Source organism: Balaenoptera ricei, chromosome 7 (assembly GCF_028023285.1).
Source record: "Balaenoptera ricei isolate mBalRic1 chromosome 7, mBalRic1.hap2, whole genome shotgun sequence".
Lineage (NCBI taxonomy): Eukaryota > Metazoa > Chordata > Mammalia > Artiodactyla > Balaenopteridae > Balaenoptera > Balaenoptera ricei.
The window spans coordinates 54,849,307-54,870,021 of NC_082645.1; the positions used below are offsets into that span (position 1 = coordinate 54,849,307).

The window sequence follows — 20,715 nt, forward strand, 5'->3', positions numbered from 1 at the left end:
CGATGGACATTTAGGTTGCTTCCATATCCTGGCTATTGTAAATAGTGCTGCAATGAACATTGGGGTGCATGTGTTTTTTGAATTATGGTTTTCTCTGGATATATGCCAAGTAGTGGGATTGCTGGGTCATATGGTAGTTCTATTTTTAGTTTTTTAAGAAACCCCCATACTGTTCTCCATAGTGGCTGTATCAATTTACATTTCCACCAACAGTGCAAGAGGGTTCCCTTTTCTCCACACCTTCTCCAGCATTTGTTGTTTGTAGATTTTTTGAGAATGGCCATTCTGACTGGTGTGAGGTGTTACCTCATTGTAGTCTTGATTTGCATTTCTCTAATAATCAGTGATGTTGAGCATCTTCTCATGTGTTTGTTAACCATTGATATGTCTTCTTTGGAGAAGTGTCTATTTAGGTCTTCCACCCATTTTTCAGTTGGGTTGTTTGTTTTTCTGATATTGAGCTGCATGAGCTGTTTGTATATTTTGGAGATTAATCCCTTGTCAGTTGCTTCATTTACAAATATTTTCTCCCATTCTGAGGGTTGTCTTTTCATCTTGTTTATAGTTTCCTTTGCTGTGCAAAAGCTTTTAGGTTTCATTAGGTCCCATTTGTTTCTTTTTGATTTTATTCTCATTACTCTAGGAGATGTGTCAAAAGACATCTGGCAGCTATTTATGTCAAAGAGTGTTTTGCCTATGTTTTCCTCTAAGAGTTTTATGGTGTCCGGTCTTACATTTAGGTCTCAAATCCATTTTGAGTTTATTTTTGTGTATGGTGTTAGGGAGTGTTCTAATTTCATTCTTTTACATGTAGCTGTCCAGTTTCCCAGAACCACTTATTGAAGAGTCTGTCTTTTCTCCATTGTATATTCTTGCCTCCTTTGTCATAGATTAGGTGGCCATAGGTGTGTGGGTTTATCTCTGGGCTTTCTATCCTGTTCCATTGATCTATATTTCTGTTTTTGTGCCAGTACCATACTGTCTTGACTACTGCAGCTTTGTAGTACAGTCTGAAGTCAGGGAGCCTGATTCCTCCAGCTTCGTTTTTCTTTCTCAAGATTGCTTTGGCTATTCAGGGTCTTTTGTGTTTCCATACAAATTGTAAAATGCTTTGTTCTAGTTCTGTGAAAAATGCCATTTTTAGTTTGATAGGGATTGCATTGAATCTGTAGATTGCTTGGGTAGTATAGTCATTTTCACAATCTTGATTCTTCCAACCCAAGAACATGGTATATCTCTCCATCTGTTTGTGTCATCTTTGATTAACAAGATATTTCTTAAACATTTTTATTTATTATCTCCAGTGGAAATAAATGAAAATGTGTTCAATTAAGGAATCTGTTATAAAAATAGGTTATGAAAGGAAATGTAAAAATTCTTCATCCTTAGCATCTGCAAGTGCCCAAAGATCACAGAATCATAGCACTTTAAAACTGATGTGATTTTTAAGAAAACTAGTAGAGAAGTTGCCTAGTATGTACAACAAAAATGTAAAAATATTAATTCATGCTTTTTTAACATGACAGAGAACATCTTTTTTTTTTTTTTCATTCAAACAGGAGTCTTGTCATCTTCAAGAAGACACTGGTAGAAAAGAATAACTGACAAGGATAGAAAATGAAGAATTTGTGATTCTCAATAAAATAACATATTGAAACTAAATCAGTACTTCAGTTCTAAAAATTGCTGCTGAGCAGCCTAACAAAGGCTGGGGGCATATAGGAGAGCTGAGAAATATGCCTCCCACCCCAACAGGCAAGGTGTTTCCTCAAGTGCTAGGAAGCAATACACCAAAGATTGGAAGTTGGGGCAGTAGAGTTGAAGGAGTTATCCTAAAGCCATCTTAAACATAAGTATGGGGGCGGGACAGGTGAGCTAAGGGAAGCCTAGTCCCTCCAAGTGCACTAGGCTTCACCAGCTGCCCACTGAAAACTGGGCGCAGGCAAAGAGAAGTATCCCAAGTTGCAGAAAAGGTGGGCCGTGCTAGAGAGAAAATATAACTCCCAGTAACACAAAGAGTTGACAGCCAAGCTATAAAGTAGGGAGAGCTCTTTCATGATTTGAAAAACAGGTGCCTGCATTATAAAGTATAAAGAGATCTCTGAAATCTCACTGATGCTAAAACATCAAACTCTGCTAAACAGAAGACCTTAATCCTGCCCTCAAGATATGTTTAAGCAGTAATGAATTGAATCCTATTAAAGTTGTAACAAAATTCAGATGCAGCTTAACAACAAATTAGATTGACCAAGTCTCTGACTCTGGCAACTATACAGAAGGAGCATGCTCTTTTCTGCAGGTAAATATTAATTACTTTGGGCTCCATTGTTCTTTCATATACAATGCTCAGCATAAAATATAAAAATAGCAAGAAAGACTAAGATGCAGAAAAATGTAACCCACAGTCAACAGAAGCAGACACAGCGAGTGGGTAGATGTTGAAAATAACAGACAGGCACATTAAAACAGCTACATTAAATTTGTGAAAAGAGTGGACAATACGCATCAACAATTGGGAAATTCAGAAGAATGGAAACTTTAAAAGATCCAAATGGAAATGCTAAAAATAAAAAATTCAGTGTCCCAAAATAGAGAATTAACTTGGTTAACATTAGAATGGACACAGGAAAATAGTGGAGCCCCTCCACCCCCCAAAATCAGTAGTACTACAGCAGATTAGAACAGCATTAACCAACTTGACCTAATCAATATTATAGAACTTACATTATTTTTCAAGAGCACACAGAACATTGACCAAGATAGATCATATGCTAGGCCATAAAATGTCTCAATCAATTTCAAAGGGTTGACACCATACAGAGTATGGTATCTGGTCACAAAAGATAAACTAGAATTCAATGGTAATGAGATATTTAGAATATCTCCAAATATTTGGAAATTAAACAGGACACTTATAAAGAACCCATGGTCAAAAATAAATCACAAGGGAAATTGGAAAATAATTTGAACTGAGTGAAAACACATCATAATTTGTAAGATGCACCTAAAGTAATAAAGGGAAATTTATAGCTTTTAAACAAAAATGATTTAAGATCAACTATTTAAGCTTCCATCTTGAAAAGCCAAAAGAAAAAAAGAGAGAGAACACATTAAAGTCAAATTAAATAGAAAAAAGGAAACAATAAGAAGAATAGAAATACATGAACAGAAAATAGAAAAATAAAGAAAATCAACAGTCAAAAGGTGGTTCTTTGATATAAATTAATAAAATTGATAAACATATAGCAAGACTAATCAAAAGAGTAAGAAAAAAGTACAAATTACTGATATCAGGCATAAAAGAGGCACATCACTAGCAATCTTCCAGATATTAAAAGGATGATAAAGGGGATGTTTTAGATAAATTTATACCAATAAATTTGCAATTTAGAGAGAATAAACTAATTCCTTGAAAAGTATACAGCAAAGTTGATATAAGAAAAGCTGAAATACTTAAAGAACACTAAATTAACCCTTCATTAAAAAGAGAGGGTTAATGTCTAAGATATGTAAAAGAAGTCAGACAACTCAACAGCAAAAGAAGGCAAAACAAAACCAAAAAAATACGGTTAAAAAATAGGCAGAGGAATTGAATAGACATTTTTCCAAAGAAATATACAAATGGCCAACAAGTACATGAAAATGTGCTCAGCATCACTAATCAACAAGGAAATGCCAATCGAAACTACAATGAGATATCACCTCAGTCCTGTTAAAATGGCTATCATCAGACATATAAGAGATGAGAAGTGTTGATGAGGATGTGGAGAAAAGAGAATCCCTGTGCACTGTTGGTGGGAATGTAAACTGGTACAGCTACTGTGGAAAACAGTACGAAGGTTCCTCAAAAAATTAGAACTACCATATGATCCTCAAAAAATTAGAACTACCATATGATATATATCCAAAAGAAACAAAATCACTATCTTGTAAAGATATCTCTACCCCCATGTTCATTGCAGCAGTGTTTACAATAGCCAAGACAGGAAAACAACCTAAGTGTCCACCAAGAGATGAATGGATAAAGAAAATGTGGTATATATACACATGGAATATTATTCAGCCATAAAAAAGAAGGAAATCCTGCCACTTGCAACAATTTGAATGAACTTTGAGGGCATTATGCTAAGTGAAATAAGTCTGACAAAGAAAGACAAACACTGTACAATTTCACATATACATGGAACCCCTCCCCGCCCCCAAACTCAAAGATACAGAAAACAGATTGAGGTGCCAGAAATAGAGCGTGGGGGGTGGGTAAAATGGGTGAAAGGAGTCAAAATTTTTAAAAAAAGAAAGAAAGAAATCCAGGCCAAGATGGTTTCTCTAGTAAATCCTATCATTTAAGGAAAAAATAATATTTCTATTACACATTGTCTTTCAGAAAATAAAGGAGGAAACAACTTCCCAAATAGTTTTATGAGTCAACATAACCTGAATAACAAGACCTAACAAAGACATTACAAGAGAATTCCAAACAAATGTCTTTCATGAACATAGATACAAAATCCCTAACAAAGATTGGCAAATTAAATATTTTGATGTATAAAAAGGACATTGTAATGGAGGTTTTAGCCAGAGCACCTAGACAAGAAAGAAACAAAACACATAAAGATTGGAAAGAAAAAAGTAAAACTATTTCTATTCAGTTATGGCACAATCTTATGTACATAAAACCTTAAGTATTTCACTAACAAACTATTGGAACTAATAAACAAGTTCAGCAACTTTGCAGCCTACAAGATAAATGCAAATGCAAATACAGGACATAAAATCAAAGACAAAGAATCTAGAATAGCCAAAACTATCTTGAAAAAAGGAATAATAAAGTTGGGCAACTTGTTCTACAGGATTTCAAAACCTATTATAGAACTGTAGTAATCAAGATAGTGTAGTACTGCCATAAGGAAAGACATGTAGATCTAGACAAAATAGACTAGAGAGCCCAAAAATAGACACATAGAGTGCACTGATTTCTCAACAAGGGCACCAATGCAATTCTTTGGGGAAAGAAAGTTCACAAATGATATTAGAACAACTAGAGATCCTTATGAAAATTAAATAAATAAATCTCAAACTCCTACATCACTCCATATATAAAAAGTATTTCAAGATGAATTATTCACCTAAAATAAAAGCTAAGACAATAAAGTGTCTAGAAGAAATAGAAATATATCTTCACACCCTTGGAGCAGGTAAAGATTTCTTAGAACACACAAAGCAAGAAACAGAAAAGAAAATGTGAAAAATTACACTTCAATAAAAAGAAGTTCTGTACATTAAAACACATCATTAAGAAAATAAACAATCAAGCTTCCGACTGGGGGAAAATATTTACAATACGTATGTCTAACTAAGGACTTGTATTCATAATATATGAAGATCTTCTACAAATCAATAATAACAAAATCTACTCAATAAACATGCACAAAAAACTTAAACACTTTACAAAAAAGATATATGTCTGTCCAAAATGAACATGAAAAGGTGTTCAAAATCATTCCTCATCAGAGAAATAAAAATTAAAACCACCATGAGATACATGTCCACGCTCACTAGAATGCCTAAAATCAAAAAGGCTGAAAATACAACATACATACAACATACATCAAATCTATGATCCATTCCTAGGTATCTATCTAAAAGGAGTAAAACCATGCATTCACAGAAAGACTTGTACGTGAATGTTCATAGCACTCTTGTTCAAATTAGCCAAAAACTAAAAACAACTGAAATGTCCATCAATGGAAGATGGATAAACAAAGCATGGTGCATCCATACGCAGACTATTACTTGGCAGTTAAAAGGCAAATCTACAGATACATAAAACTTCATGGATGAATCTCAAAAACATTATGATGAACAACAAAAGCTCTGTGCATTTTATTGTGTATAAATTATGTCTCAACAAAAACTTAACTTTATACCGCGATGAAGAGCGGTCCCCGCACCGCGATGAAGAGTGGCCCCCACTTGCCGCAACTAGAGAAAGCCCTCGCACAGAAACGAAGACCCAACACAGCCATAAATAAACAAATAAATAAATAAATAAAGTAGCTATTAAAAAAAAAAACAAAAACTTTATAAGACAAACTAAAAATTGCTTCTGGTAGAAAACAAATTATCTAACTCTACACAGCACAGGAATGAAAAAAATATAATATCTTTGACCTGAGAGGCAAAAAAAGAGGACAGCGAGAAAGTGCTCACGATATGATTAAGTGGAAGCATTTTCATACATATAATATGTATAATCATTTAAATATGTGTGCTTTAAACTTTAAAGGAAAAGACAGCAAGGAAAGAAATCATGTTATAGTTTACAAATCCTAGGATTTGTTCTAAAGTCATCTGTCATTTTTTTTTTTTTTTAGCTCCCTGGCATCTGAACTCCCTTCCTATGCCTGTGAAATTGCTGCCTTCTGCTGCAGAAGCCCCAAAGCCAGATACCAACTTTCATAAGCTCCATTCCCTTGCGGGGAGGGCACATGAACAGCCTGGATACTGGCAGTGGGAATTCACACTAGCAGCCATGGCAGTAACTTCGGGAATCCAGTCACAACTGTAGCAGGCGGGTCATCTAGTAGCCAGTGTCAGCAGTGGCCAGTGCCAATGCCAGGTGACTAAGAGGGGCAAACCGTTCCTCTGGTGTTCGGTAGTGGTGGAAACGGCATCCTCACCAGCGTCCTTCTGCAGCACGATTTTAGCTTCAAAGCTACACGCTTTGCTTTGTCCTGCCCATTTTTCTAGCGTTAACTCCAGTGTTCCAAATGATTCTGTGAACCTACTCAGTACCCTTTCAACAAATTCCTTTTCCACAGAAGTCATCCAGAGTTAAGAACTCTGATGGAAAAATAAAATAATAAAAGCACTCTAATACAGAATACGAAATAATGCTTCTTCCAGTTAACAAAATTTTACAAATAAGTAGAAGTTATTTGGTCTTTTTTTTTAAAATTATTTAATTATTTATTTATTTATTTTTGGCTGTGTTGGGTCTTTGTTTCTGTGTGAGGGCTTTCTCCAGTTGTGGCAAGTGGGGCCACTCTTCATCGCGGTGCGCGGGCCTCTCACTATCGCGGCCTCTCTTGTTGCGGAGCACAGGCTCCAGACGCGCAGGCTCAGTAGTTGTGGCTCACGGGCTTAGTTGCTCCGTGGCATGTGGGATCTTCCCAGACCAGGGCTCGAACACGTGCCTGCTGCATTGGCAGGCAGATTCTTAACCACTGCGCCACCAGGGAAGCCTCTATTTGGTTTTTTTTTTTAAGTCATTGAAAGTAACTTTTTTTTAAACACCTTGGATTCCTCTCATACTTTCAAAGAAAAGTGTTTTTCACAATTAACGTTGTTTTAAAAGGGGAGACATTTTCAAAATATCCACCGGAAAAAAAATAGACGTCTCCATAATTTACACAATGGATAGCTGAGGTTCCAAAGGAATACCTTAAAATTAAGAAACTGTTAAATAGAAAAAAACACTCTTATAGCTAACATATCTGTGACTGATGTGCTCAAGGGATAGGTTTGGGGACATGCCTATCAGCCTTTGTGTCATCCTCAAAGCTTGGGAACATGCTAAACATCTTACCTTTCCTTATCAATTGTGAATTGATCAACCATCAATTTTGCTGAGTTTATTTTATATCTACGCAAAATTTCCACATACATAAACTCTTTAGGTAATGAGTTTCATAAATTTACTGTTTGCTATGTGAATTAGTACTGTTATTTTTTGGTTCCATTATTCTTGTACTATAGGAGTTTATACATAAATCTATGTTCTCTGTAAAACATCTTTTGAAGAAATAATGTATAGACTCAGATAATTTTTCCTATCAAGATTTTTTTTAAAATTTGTATCTATCTTCATCAGTCCAAGCAAAATCCTTTCTTTGTTGTGGTTCTTTTTATTTTTGCCCATTGTTCCTCCGCATCGTCCACTCCTAGGCTCATAGCCCTTCCTCATTGGCACCCACTCTGTGTTTAAAATACAGAGTGGTTTTATGTAGAAGATGTACACGTTACCTAAATTGTAATGTGACATGAATTTCATTGTTTCTTACCTTGCCCTCATGAAGCTGACACTTAGTGGAGATAGAAGACAAGTTCACATATAAAATAAGACAATAATTTCAGGCAACTGTAAATGTAATAAAGGAAATAAACAGGGTGATGCAGTAGTGATCGAGTTACTTTATGAAGGTAATCCCTTCTGAGAATATGTTATTTGATCTGAGACCTGAAGCATGTAAAAGATACCGTTGTGAAGAGCATCCAGACAAAGAAAGCACAGGCTCTGAAACAAGAACAAACTTGACATGAGACAAATGGAAGAGGCAACTGCTGTGTCTGGAGCACAACGAGCCAGAGAAACCTGGTCATAGATGAGGCAGGAAAGAGGCACGGACTGGGTCAGAATGACACAAAAAAAATCAGGGAAATTAGTTAAGAGATCATCTTACTCCATGTGAGATATGATGGTTTGGAGAAGGGCAGTAGGACTGGAGATAGAAGCATGTGGTGCCAGAGAAGCCCGGAGACAAAAGGGTTTCAAAGATTTTAAAAAACGAGGTTGTAGTCAATCATTTCAAATGTTACGGTGCTTAGTTGTATCAGGACAGGAAAAGGGATATTGCATTTGGCAACTTGGAAGTTGTCAGTGATGAGGTAGATTGGAGGTCATTGAAGAATGAATGGAAGTTTTTCATTATTAGATTTGACCCTCATTCTCTTCTGGTAACATCCAAACTCCTATGAAAATGACAGTAAAGATATAGAGAAAATTCATAAATTCATAGGAAGAAAGAGAAGAGTTTCAGTGACAAAATTTCGGAGTTTGGAAAGCAAACCAATTAGTAGTGAGTGTCAACAGAATGAAGGAAGGTTAATTCAAAGCTAGCAGTGGAGAAAACAGAGCAGTAATCCATTTTACACTGCAAGTCCATTGAAATAATAAAGAACTGGTGGTACTAGGTGCCTCTGGAAGTGAGGGAGAAAATAGAGTCTAAAGAGGAGGACTAGCTAAAAGTCTATCTGCCAGACATTTAGACCCCTAGTTCCTCTCCTGTACTCAAAGCAGAAGCTGAGAGATTCACTCACTGGAGAGGGTAAAACAGAGAGGGTATCTAGAACAGGTAACACAAAGCACAGTTGAGGACAGGAGTCTTATATTGAAAACATACCCCCAGTCTTCTTCTCCTAACGACATTTGGGTCTATACCCTCCAGGAAGGTGATTGGAAGATTCTTCTCAGGGGATCTAACCAGCCATTTTGTTTCTCAGTACAAGAGTCCCAATAACGTCATCTACTACGAAAGACCACAATCAACAAGCCCTCCCCATACTACAAAGTTTTCCAATAAGTATTCAGTGATTCTCTGTTAAAGATAGACAATAAAGAATCACCAGACATTTAAGGCAAGTATCCATTGTGAAATGCAGAAAGTAAAACAATATGGGAAAAATGTAGCTCAGAGGAAACAGTCAATACAGTAGATGAAAACACAAAAATTTTCAAATTCCATTAATATTCTTAGCAAAATAAAAGAAAAATTGCATTCATGAAATAACAGAATGGTATACAAGAAGCATTAAATAAATAAGAATATGAACTGGTTTACAAGAATTATGCAACAAGTTTCCTGCATAACCACACTAAAAATGTATCATCTGAAGATATTTCGTTTTGCTTTCTTTAAGGTCAATTGTGAAGCAATTTGATTTTTGCTTTCTCTTTTCTAATTCTTATCTACACATAACTTAGGAGCGTTTTTAAAAATAATTTGACTGTTTTCTAGCTTCTTCAAAGCACCCAACGTTATTTTCTCAGAAATAGTAGCTCCTATCTTTTTGAACTTATATTTTGATGGTTCACATAGTATTTAATTAAGTTGTCTATCAACAGTAAGGCCAATTCTCTGTCAATACAGGGACTTAAAAGTTCATTACCAACAGCTGTAGTAATAAGCAATTTTAGTTTACTGCTTATTTTCTGCTGTGGTTAATTGTGTGGTCACGTCACGGCTTTACACCCATAAGGTTTACCTGAGTAGGTTTGGTCCTCTGGAATGAAGGCAACATACCAGGTCTTCTGCAGCCACTAGACCATTTCCCAGGTAGCTTCAAATTGAACAAGAGTTCCACAGTTTCACACTTGAGTGCATTCAAATCTCTCAGGTAGATGGCAACCAGATTCCATAAATAACTTCCTGCTAGCACTGTTTCAAAATTCAGATTTTAAAAGATACTACCTTCTACGTGAAGGGCAAATTCTTAATGAAATGAATTATATGACACTTGAGCAACAGCCTGAGGCTCCCAAATCAGGTAAAAAGGATTCTCCCTGTGAATGCATATAATGAAGACATAATAAAATCAACCTAATCTATATAGATTTTGGTTGGATCTTAACATGACGATACATGACTAATACACAGAGGGAGCTCAGATTTGTTTTTTGGTTGTTTTTTTTAATATGCTTGACTTAAGCTCATAATTTATAAAATACCTTTGGGGATTTGTTTTGTTTTGTGAGATACAATGAACTCTAAGAGCAATATTTGCTCCTGGATGTTCACTCTAGAGTTAATGAATTGAGAAACAGAAATTATACATGTATGTGGGCTCTAGTGTATATTTCAGAATACATATTAGTATTAGAAAAAGTAATAAAGAAATACCTTTACTTACTAAAGAAATATTCAATATGAATAGTGAACTGTCATTTGCATCATAAAATATAACATCATAATGTCACTCACTGTGCTATTTCAAAATTATTTGTCTTTCTGCTCCATAAGACCTAAGCTCGAAGGCAATATTAGTCTTACTATGCCTACCATAACTTCTGGCACAAAGTTAGACACACAATAAATATCAGTTGAATTAAAATAAAAGTTGGCACTGTAATAAATTAAAGAGTGCAGAGTTTTTTTTAATGTAAGTTCAAAGTACAAACAATGAGAAGATGGAGCCAATAATTTAAAAATATTTTCTTATGTACAACTGAAGACAGGTTTAAAACATAAAGCCAATCATACATTACTTCTTCAATAAGAATAGATCTATATATAAAATGACCAAAAATTGTTAAATCTTCTCAGTAAGCATCACATTTTAAAAAAATTACTCTATCATATGCTTAAGGAAAGTTATCAGAAATTGGTACAAAATTTTCTAAATATCTAACACAAAATCTTCTCCATTCCCCACTTTTTATGCCATTACTATTAAATGTTTTTTCCCTTCAGAAATATCTGATGACTCTGCAGTTGGTGCTTAGAAATTCAGGATACAAAATTCATGCTTCCCCTAGCTATTATTCATTATATATTTTATCCAAAAAATAAAAAAAACTTAAATAGTTACAATAGTGATAAGAATTTGTTTTATTGTGTTTTCCATAGATAGTAATAAGGTTTTTTGGTGAAAAAATTCATTACAAAGACAATCTGTAATTGAATCAGTAACAAAAAAATTTTTGCTTTAAATAAGTCAAGTATTCCGCATTTGAAATTCAATTTCATAAACATTCAAGATTAGTGAATTTTGATAGGAAAAAAAGACTAACAGAAAGGAAAAAGACACCTTTTTAACAGATAGCGACTTAGAGGTTTTTCAAAAATTTCTTTGGGAAAACACACAGTATAGTTATTTTTTTAAGTCTTTTGCTTCAAGTCAAGTGAACTTTAGACTAAGAAATATTTTAAAATTTGCCAAGAAATTGAAGTGTTAAAAATAGTCTTCTCCTTATTCACTTAATTTCATGTTTAAGGAAATATTTGACAGATAAGTTAACAAAATGCAAAAGAAGTTTACCTGCATTTTTATATAATAAATTCTAGCTCTATAAAAAATTTCCTGGTTTTACACAAAGGCCAATTTTTGACCTTCATTGATCCATTTCTATGTAGTTAAAAAAATACAGTATCAAATCTTTCTCCCTCCCCCCAAAAAAACTAGAAGAAAAATTTTAAATTGTGAGTGTGTGAATGTAGCTATGCATATTCTCAAGCGTACCAAGCACACAAACATCACTTTACTTGGAAAATTATTTTCATCATACTGTAAACATCTTTTCCTCTGCATCTGGACATTTCAAAATAGTCTTTGGTATTACTAGCTATTGTGCTTTGAAATGGAAACTTAAGGGACTTCTGTAGCGGTGCTACATAGACATTTTAAGATATAAATAAGAAAAATGCACTTGGAATAAGTTACAATTAGCTGCTTTTGCATAATTTTCAAAAACTACAGTGTATGCCTAGTCACAGTTTTATGAGAAAGAATATCTCCTTTTTCAACTCCTTAATTTTAAGGAACACTTAATCATTTTGGCTAAAAATCCATTTTTGGAGTGGATCTGATGGATTGCATGGCACTAAGCTTGGATGCTCTCCACTTGCTGAAAGGCACATTTTAAAGAATGGATTATATAGAAGTTGGTCCTAGAATAAAAAGAAATACAACAAACATTAAGTTTCAAAACTCAAAGTTAACGGAGAAATATAAAAACACTTTATGGTCTCATGGAAGCCAAAGTGAGACTTACATAACAAATATACACCATTGTTAACTTTTAATCTTTCTAATATCTACTATGTCTGATAAAATCTTGTTGGTTTTTGGTGTAGGCAACATCATTTATGCCACCACTGTTCAATTCACAGAAGGTGTTATATAAATAGGAGAGGTATGCAGAAAAAGGTCTCAATCAAGTTTTCAAATAAAAAATATTTCATTGATATAATTATAAGTGACAAACTCTAAAAAATCCTGTCATAAAAGTCATTTTATAGTGTTATAGAATTACACAAAACAATATTCAGCTAAGAACTGCTAGTTTCCAGCTAAGCTTTAAAACATAGGTTTAAAAACAGAAAAAAAAACCTTTCACATATTCTCTCAATTCTAGATTCATGAAAAAGTACTAAAATAGGGAAGGAAAGAATTAATCACTTTAGGTAAGAAAAAATAATTATTTTTCTCTTCTCTGCCAGGAAAACAAAAGTATGACTGTCACAAGAAGCATCATAAGAAATTCTAAAACATATACGAACAAATATTATTAATAATCCACAGACATGTTGAACTGCATAAATAATGCTCTAAGATGTTTTACAACTATTTTGCTCCTAAGAGTATTTAATTCATAGATATCTTCTTTCTTACCACATGGGTAGACATACATAATGACAAAGTTAACAAAGACAGAAATTCTGACAGATAATATTAATATAGTATGTTTCATGTATTTTCCCAGATAAGCAATTAGAGCTAATCAAAAGGATTACATAAAGGGGTGAATTAATTGTACTGAGGTACCTTCTGGATCTCCCATATCTGTTCTCCAGTGACAAGTGTCTTGTGACCTTTGTAAGCACATGCCTTCAGCTGAACGACACCTTGAGCAGCATGAAGACATAATTCCTTCTGGATGTTATGCCGAATTTCATGTTGAACAGAGTATTCAAAGTACTGTGAAAGGAAGAATGCTGTTACTGACGAGAGCACTCTATAGCCTCAGTTGCAAAATTGTCAGCCAAAAAAACCAAAAATCAGCAACTCACTGAATAATGGAGTCATGTGTACTTCACCAAAATAATACAATGAAGTAAGTATCAGAATCGTAACCTGAGTTTTTGGGACAGAAGATATTATAGCCTTTCTCCAGCCTATCACCAACAGACAGTTACTTAATTACGAAGGTATTGTCTTCCTTCCCATGTCAGAAATTGTAAGCTATCAGGTAGGATGGAGGCTAGAATAGGTTTGCCACAGAAAAGAGCCTGGAAACGTTTAGCAAGCCCATTAACTACCTCTTTCTCACCACAAGTGTTGCTTCTCTCTTATTCATCTCAATTAATGGCATTTTCATTTAACCTAGAAACATTTAAACAGGGTACTCTTGGGAATTCCTGGTGGTCCAGTGGTTAGGACTCGGTGCTTTCACTGCCATGGCCCAGGTTCAGTCCCTGGTTGGGGAATTAAGATCCTGCAAACTGCACGAAGGTGGGGGGCGGGGGGCACACGATGACACTTTTCCTGCCTCAGTTTCCTTGCCTGTAAAATGGGTAATTTAATAGCTCCTACCTCATAGCGTTATGAAGATAAATGGTTTAATACATGTAAAGCATTTAGACCAATAACTGGTACATGGTAAGCATTCAATACATTTTTAGCTATTGTTACTATTATTGATGCTTCTCTCTCTCCACATGTCCAATTAAGTAGCCCCTTAGACTTACTGAATTTTCCTCTCAGATGTTACCATCCCACCCATCCTTACTTCCACATCCTCACTTCTTTTGTTCAGGCACTCAAAATCTCTACTGCAATACCTCCAGGTACCTCCAATTTCTGCTCCTATAATTCAGTCCACTCTGCTGCCAGTTAGTCTTTTGTAACATTGATTTGATCCCTTACATTCCCTGCTTAATGATTCACAATCACTACTGTTGCTAAGATAAAGTCCACACTTCTTAACTGGTACGTGAAATCTTCCACTTTCAGTCTAACATCAACCATTGTCCCAATTATACACTATGCTCCTTTCACACAATTCTACCAATGCAGAACATATGTATCCATAACTCCACTTTGCTTTACTCCCTAGAATATCTTTCTGGATCCTTTTCTGCCTAGCTAACTCCTTTTGATCCTTCAAAAGCCAATTCAAATATTACCTTCTTTCTTTAGTTTTCCCTGAATTTGTCCTATGCACAAAATTACACTCTTCTCAGGCTTCCCATAGTCCATCAGAGATAACTTTCATAGCACTCTATTGGAATTGTGTGTGTAGCTAGCTGACTTCACCATAGACCAAAGTCAGGCAGTGTATCTAGTAATAACATCCATTATACATCAAATACTTCATAATGTTGACATTCCAAAGAAAAAATGAGTGAACATAATTGATTTTCAATAGTGAAATAATTAGTCTTAGCACTAATATTTATTGAGCCCTTATTATGTGCTAGGCGGGGACTGTTCTAAACCCTTTATGTATATTAGAGTAGGCACTCCACAAACATTAGCTGAATTAATCTTGAGTTCCCCTGGTCTTAGCCTCATACTTAATTTATCTCACTCCACAAATATAATATGTTTATAACTGATAGCTCTTCAGATGGAGACATTGAAAAAAAATGGGTTTAGATCACGAAAACAGCACTCTGGCTGTACTTCTTTAAGAAAGATAAACCTTAGGATTTCAAAGATGAAAAGAAAGGCTGACCAGAACTTTACATTACTCATATTATTTTTTAAAAACCATTAAGAGGGAAGTTATAAGGAATGGAGAATAGTTGAAGATACTTAGACAACCAAAGAGTATGTTATTGTCTAACTGAGAACACTGGAGAGAATTTTAACTTAGAACCAGGACAACTACACTGGAAGAGAAAGGGGAAGAGGCAAAGCATTGTGTTACAAAGCCATAATGAATTAAACTGCACTGCACCAGTATATTAGTCAATTTAGTCACATTATCAAAATACTTATTTTCATTTGGCATAGTCCAATACTGTTACAATGGAGTTTTATGCTATAAAAAAAATATCATTATCTGGTCAAAACAGTAGAAGGGAACATGAGGAAATGATCGAGTTAGATGATATCTCAAAAACATCTAGCACTCAAGGAACTACAATTCCCAAACTAGTTTAAATGCAATGCTTGATTGAAAATAACATTTAAAGGAAATAAATCAAAATAAAATCAATGGCTATGTCAGGGTGATAGAAGCCAGAGTTATCTTCTTAAAATATAAACTAGAAAATATAATTCTTTAGCTCAAAATCCTCAGGTGGCTTCTGTCACACTTGGAATTAAATTCAAGTTCCTTAACGAGGCCAGCAAAGCCTTATATGACCTGGCCCCTAATTCATGTCTCTGATCTCATTTTCCACCCCTCTCTTCCTGGACCACTCTGCTCCAGCCACACTGGCTTTATGCTTGCTCCTTTTACCTGCCGCTGGGCCTCTGGCCTTGCGTCCTCTGCCAAGATGCTCTCCTCCTGGAACATGGTTCCTCTCCCAACTCCTCAGGCCTCTACTCTAAGGTCACCTTCTCAAAAACGTCTTCCTGAACCTCCGAAAATAACTACCCCCCCGGAACACACATTATCCCCCTACTCTGCTTTATTTTTCTTTATACCTAAAATTACATATTTATTTTTTCCTTTCCTTCTAGAATACAAGCTCCACAAGATAGAGACTTTGTCTTTTTCCCTACTATAAGAGTGTGAGTTACATTATAGGCGCCAAACAAATACTTGTTGAAGGAATATGTGAATTACTTCAGCATCCCCAAATTTCTAAAAGATGGCTATATGCTATTTATAATTTAAAAATTATTTTAGAGACAGAACTATAAAAACATCTTTATGGCAATGATAGGAGAAAAACAGACAAAGCAATGTATAAAATATATCTTCAAGTTTTATGATAAAATAGATGTAATGCTAGAGGAGGCCTGAAATAAATTTATAAGTATTTACATTTAGTGATAGGATTTTTACGAATGAGGAAATATTTCTCATTGCTCAAAACCTTAATTTTTACTGGATAGTCCAGTGTTATTTCCAAAAGAATGTAACTATTTATATAATTATTTTTTCTTCTAATATATAGTGTGTAAGGAAAATTTTAAGATATGAATATATATACACATCATCAACATATATGTACATATATGTATGTGTATCTGTATATATCTGTGTGTGTGTGTGTATCTCCATCAAACTTTTAATATCATGGACCACAAAAATACAGTATGAACATGATGTTATTTGCTGTCAAATCCAGTTAAATATAGCCTTTACGTATAATTTAGCAAAATCACCATGCTAATAGTCATGCAACATCAAAGATTCACACAGAAGATCCTGTTTTTCATTTCAAATGGCATTATTCTATTATTTTCTCATTTGCCTTTCTACTAAATGGGTAAGCAACCTCAAACTGCTTTCAGAGGCAGAATGAAAATCAAAATAAAGTACTCTGCAACTTCTATATGAATTGCCAAACTTAATCTAAAAACATTTCACATACCAGTTTACCTGAACATAAAATTGATTTAGGAATTCTGAAAAACATGCAACAACTTACTTCTGTTTGTAGGTACTAAAGAGAAGGGAGGATTTTTAGTGCAGTGCTCACCTGGTTTCCCCCAAGTCCATGACACGTATACAAAATTAATGGTTTGCCTCCTTGATTATTTTCTCCAACATCCAGACATAGAGGCTGACCAAAACTTTTAATCTAAAGGAAAATTTTCAAGTTATAAATTTTTAAAAAAATCTATGTGGTTTATATTTTTTTGCAATTAATTTCAGGAAGTGGTGTTAATAATAATAATATAAAATCTCAAAAGCAATAAAACAGAAAATATTTCAGCAATTTTTCTGAACCACATAAATATTGGTGGCAGGGAGTCTACCAAGTAAAAAGGAACAGGAAAATACTCACATATCCAGCTATAACAGGATTAAGGTCTGGCACATACGCTTCTGGATAAATATTGTTCAGATACCATGTAAAATTTTTACACTGAAGGCGGTGCTTTATTTCAAATCTTTTTGAAAGATCACCAAATGACTTCTGGAGAAAGATGAGACGTGAAGGCGGATGCTTAATTAAAACAGCACTGATAAAGTACTTCGAATGCTACTATTTGTATTTACATTTAGGTCTTGAAAAAAAAATTCTGGGCCAAAATGTAAGATGCGATTTAACTACAGTCACCATTCATTCAGGCAACAAGTATGTCTGGCTGCTCACTTCTGGCTTCAAAGAGAATCAGGGACCACTGCAGTGCTGACCTAGTGCTATTTTATTCTTCCTTTGTGCCACAAACCTCTGTCATGGGACAAAGATCCCTAGCGAAATGCTGAAGGCAAAAAATGGTAGTGGGGGCATCCAAAACTGATCCTAGTTTTATACGCAAAAGTGGCCTGTAAAGTGTGGTGTGAGAAAGCAGGTATAGAGAAACAGTGCTAACGGTGCATGATGTAACATAACTCTTCTCCAGTCAAGACCACAAAAAGCAATGCAGTTGGGAATATTTTTTTCTAGTTTTAAGGGTATTGCTTACTCCTAACAGCATCTTCTAATAATATCCTAACAATAACAATGTTTTAGTAGAAAAAGTCAAGTTTTTAATCAATTGTATTTTATTTTCCTTTACCTTATTTAAAAGGACTAAGAAAACTTAAAAAAAAAAAGCACTATTAAATTGAAAAGGTATTTGGTACAGGCAAAATTTTAAAGAAAAATTACAGTGGGTGCCTAAATATATGAAAAAGTAAATACTCAAGCTTATCAGTTCAACTAAGGAAAATATTTTCTCTGCCACCTTCAATGTTTTGAACGCAGGTGTTTTAGCAAAAAGTATGAAACTCTGAAGGACTTCTGGGTAGCTTATGCATTTTACCATATGGGTCTACTTGCCCTATGTTAAAAACAAGGGTTTGCTGGCTCACTTGCCCCTTTGTTGGTGACAAGAGAGCATAAGCTGAATTTAGCATCCACTCGCCTGGTTAGCCAAGTACTTTTGTGCAGTACACAATCTGCCCGATTTGTTTTGGTGGCCCTGGGTAAAAAGTTAGCAATCTGACCCAGTAGTGCTCTGACTTTGCATGGTACTGACATGTTACAGGGAGATACCAGAGACCAAAGAAAAAGTGAAATGAGGTAACCAGATCTTTCTTTATGACATTCGAAATGTTGATGCCCTTTAATCCCAATATATACCTGCTTGCAAATCGGCACTGTTTCTTACAAAGAGTTGGATGCCATTCGCCGAAGCATGTCCTTAAACTGTCTAGCTTATTTACCACATCCAATATTGAAACTGCTGGGACTCAGTTCTAATGCATTAGGCATGATGATTCTGCAGAGCTTTGATCTAGGACAGGTCAATAACAACCACAGTGCCATGCATTTGTTAGCACTTATTTCCTTATTTCACAGCTGCTCTGGGAGACAGACAAGTATTTTATCTCAAGACAGGGAGGGAGAGAGAAGAAACGTGGTGGAGCACATGCTTCACGTCTGGCCAATCTGTCAACCACCCTATGAAGCAAGCACCATAACCATTTCACAGTCTCAAGGGGCTTTGCCAAAGTCACCCCTCCAGGGAGCAGTGGAACCAGAACTGGAAATAAGAAAGCTTGATACTTCTGGTTCATTCTCCTGTCCCATTCTGACACTGTCTAGCTCTCCAGTTCAAAATGCCACTTAGCACCTTGATTTAGGTGCTAATCACATCACCTAAAACCAGTTAAAAGCAGTTCCACTTAACCTTATTTTCTTTGAGTAAAATACTGAACCAAAGCAGTTACAAAAACTAAATATCTTCCATATTAAAAGGGTAACATCAGGTAGAATGTCTCAACTTTTTAAATGCAGTTTACTTGACTTTTTAAAAAAAAAAAAAGAAAAGAAAACTGACATCAATGAGTTATATATTTTTGAGCTCAAAAGCCCAGCTTTAAAAATAACTTTTTAAAAAAATGTTTTATGCTTGAGTTGACTCAAACAGGTAAAAGGACATGTGGACTTGTTGTGGATTTTTACCGTAATTTAATTATTTAGTCCTAACTTACTTGTTTAACAATTTTTGCTGCATCTGTGTTTCTCCTATAAAATATTTCCTTATATTCATCCATCCAGACTTCTGCAAGGCGAACTTGGTTGCGAGCAATCACCTGAGTGCCTTTTGGAAAGGTATGAGGGCTTTTGCTGCGAAAAACATGTCCAACAACAGAGCAAGGCATAATCTCCAACTGCCCACCACATTGCCACACCTGATAATTAATGATATTTGTTTAAATTTACAGTATTTTAGGAAAATCAAAGTGTTGCTTTTAAGTTCACCTTTAAGATACTAATAAAAACAAAATAAGAGATTTATTGCAGCTTTACAAATAGTCTCTGCTCACTGCCAGTTCAACTTAAGTTCTCAAAGATAAAGAACTATTTTTAAATGGTACAGACACAAGAGACAAAACAACTCCACATCTTCAGAAATTACTTTAACAAAATAGTGATTTCAGATCTCTCATAAAAGTAAAGTCCACAATTTCTTCTTTTTTTTTTTTGCAAAAATTATGCAAGCTCTCTAGTATCCACAGAAGACCAATGGCTCTTCTGCATTTGACTTCCACAGCAGACTTGGAGTAAGTGAGCCCAGACTCTATTTATCTCTTGTATATTCAATTTTGTGACCAAGAAACAATCGTTATTACCAAAGCACAATCTATTAAACTTGATCATTATAAAAACTTCATACTATTTAGAGATAGAGGGTCAAAAAAACTTATTTGCATTAACTCTAAAACGGCAAATCGCTAAATCAATACCTACTCACTTAAATATCTTGACAGTTTGTTCTGCCATAAATGAAAAATCTAAAAGTCATGTTTAATAATATGTGCTAATATTAGGGCAGTAGTTGTATTCTCTCTCTCTTTCTTTTTTTTTTAAACAAGTGAGAAAGCTTGGTGATATGTTCAGTTCAACAGACTGCTTGAGATCCAACAAGTGCTGGGGCTTGGGAATATTTAAATGAATAAAACAAGACCCCTGCCCTTAAGCAGCTCAAACTTGGCCAAGATCATCACTGCCATTATGTGATGAAGCCAGAGCCAAAACTTAAATCTTCGAACTCCTAGTTCAGTTCTTTTTCCACTACATTCCAGCCTAAGTGATAAGA

General features: G+C 34.9%; 1 protein-coding gene across 3 annotated transcripts in view; it reads right to left on the minus strand.

Annotated features, from left to right (window-relative positions):
- Positions 1–10,936: 10,936 nt before the first annotated feature.
- Positions 10,937–20,715, minus strand: part of GALNT3 (polypeptide N-acetylgalactosaminyltransferase 3) — a 44,698-nt gene continuing 34,919 nt past the window's right edge. For all 3 annotated transcript variants that reach the window (XM_059928008.1, XM_059928006.1, XM_059928007.1), the window contains 5 exons: positions 19,607–19,807; positions 17,469–17,600; positions 17,160–17,261; positions 13,324–13,476; positions 10,937–12,446 (listed from right to left, as the gene is read on the minus strand). In XM_059928008.1, the coding sequence (XP_059783991.1) occupies positions 12,324–12,446; positions 13,324–13,476; positions 17,160–17,261; positions 17,469–17,600; positions 19,607–19,807 (711 nt within the window). In that variant the 3' untranslated portion in view covers positions 10,937–12,323. The remainder of the gene's footprint in view (positions 12,447–13,323; positions 13,477–17,159; positions 17,262–17,468; positions 17,601–19,606; positions 19,808–20,715) is intronic.